General features: G+C 57.4%; 1 protein-coding gene across 1 annotated transcript; it reads left to right on the forward strand.

Annotated features, from left to right (window-relative positions):
- Positions 1 to 582: 582 nt before the first annotated feature.
- LOC104545187 (heme-binding protein 1-like) lies at positions 583 to 1,371 on the forward strand (the record flags this gene model as incomplete). The annotated part of the gene is made up of 3 exons (XM_010190252.1): positions 583 to 724; positions 866 to 1,049; positions 1,197 to 1,371. Coding segments are annotated over 3 exons (501 nt in total), but the record flags the coding sequence as incomplete, so codon positions are not given.
- Between the last annotated feature and the right edge of the window lie 470 nt (positions 1,372 to 1,841).

A 1,841-nucleotide genomic window follows, 5' to 3' on the forward strand; every position in this document is an offset into this window, starting at 1 on the left:
TCTCCTGTCCCTTCTTGGTATGGGAGAAGGATCTGAGAGGAGTTTTGTTCCAACTTTTGCAGCTCTTCTGGGTGCTAGAGCTCTTCTGCCAGACTTTCCCTTCTAGTGGGCAGGAGGCTTTTTGCTTGTTATCCTCTGCGCACACACTGCTCCAGGGAAAAGGCACTGCACCGAGAACCATGTCAACCTTGCTGGAGGCCTTCGGCTGCCTGGAATTGGGAACATCCTTGTGAGTAGGCAGGACAGTAACTGGAGCGGAGCAGAAAGTCCTGTACCCGCTTGCTGAGGATGTGCCACATTCCTTGTGCATGCCAGGAGCCTCCAAGCCTCCCTGCACCCTGTCCCCTATCTGTGCTTTTCCTTTTGCTTACTTTTGCCCGGTGCTGTTAAGTGTTCTTGTCTCAGGTGTGTGTGGTGCCAGTTCCCCTCGCCTTCTCTGGCTTCTTGGACTAGCAGCAGTGCTCATTTTGGCAGGGTCATGTCTCCCCGCTTCCTGCCTGTCAGTGTTGGTTTTGCCACCCAAGTGCTGGAGTGTTGTCAGTGTGCATAACTCTGACTTGGCTTGTCTGTGGCCTGTTTCAGTGCGAGGAAGCAGCCTACGAGGAGCGCCGGTACCCAGCTGGGAAGTGGGCATGTGTCACCAAGGGGGAGCCCATGTATGAGCAGAGCATCTCTATGAGCTTCATGAAGCTCATGCGCTACATCTGCAAGGAGAACTCTGTAGGTGTGTGCAGGCAGGGGCTGGAGGGGGCTGGCAGACTGCACAGAGGGGCACCCTGCCACCGTTCGTCTGGAGTGGGGAGGAGGGTTGCCGCCACTGACCCAGCCATCTCACTGTGCCTGCTGCCTTCCTGCCTCCTTCCAGGTTGCTATTTGGGCATGACAGTCCCAGTGCTCAATGAAATCCACCTGACCAAGGAGGGGACCGAGCTGGAGCGTGAAGTCCTAACTGCCTACTATCTCCCGGGAGAGTTCCAGCAAAACCCCCCTGTTCCCATGGACCCCGAAATCCACATCACTGAGAGGGCACCACTCCGGGTGATAACCAGGTGACCCCAGCACCAGAGGTGTATAAACTCCCTGTGTGGCTGCTGTGGCTCTTTGGGCAGAGGTGGGAGAGCCCTGGCAGAGGGGTGGGAGCCCTGGGAAGGGGGAGTGTGCCGGCTCTGTTGCTTATGTTGCTCCCTTTGCTGCAGGGTTTTCTATGGGATGACCACCGAGGAGACAATTCTGCGAGAGATCAGTCTTTTCTGGGAGCTCTTGGGCTCCACAGACACTGTGCTCCGGGAAACCTACATCGTGGCTGCTTACGAAAATCCCAGCATCCCTCAGCGCCGCAACGAGATCTGGTTCATCTGCCGAGCAGAGTGAGTCCCCTCTGTGACCGCAGACCGTCCTGTGACTGGACCTGGTGTAGATGGCAGTTCTGACCCAAAGGAGATGAATGCACATCCTGACGCACCACTCACCCACAAAACAACAGACTGGGAGGCTGCGGGGTGGGTTTGCACTCTGCCCTGTGAGGGCCCAGCCAGGGGAAAACCTGCCTGGTCTGCACTTCACCTGCCCTGGCAGGGGCCAGCTGAGGCTGGAGCTGGCACTGAAGAGAGCCTGTACAGCAGCTCCTGGTGGGAAGCACGTGGTGGTGGGGGCTCACGTAAGGTAGTAACTGTGTGGGCTTGTGCAATGTGCTGGTCTGACCTGGACTTCTCTCAGCTCTGAGCTGGGGTTGCAGAGCTATGCCAGGCATGCTGGTGGGGCTTGTGGTTGGCAGAATCACAAGCTGGTGGTGCCCAGAAGGCAAATGAATGTGTACAAGGCGTGGAGCTCCGTCTGGGCTC

The sequence above is a fragment of the Mesitornis unicolor genome, unplaced genomic scaffold (genome assembly GCF_000695765.1).
Source record: "Mesitornis unicolor isolate BGI_N332 unplaced genomic scaffold, ASM69576v1 scaffold42398, whole genome shotgun sequence".
Taxonomy (NCBI): domain Eukaryota; kingdom Metazoa; phylum Chordata; class Aves; order Mesitornithiformes; family Mesitornithidae; genus Mesitornis; species Mesitornis unicolor.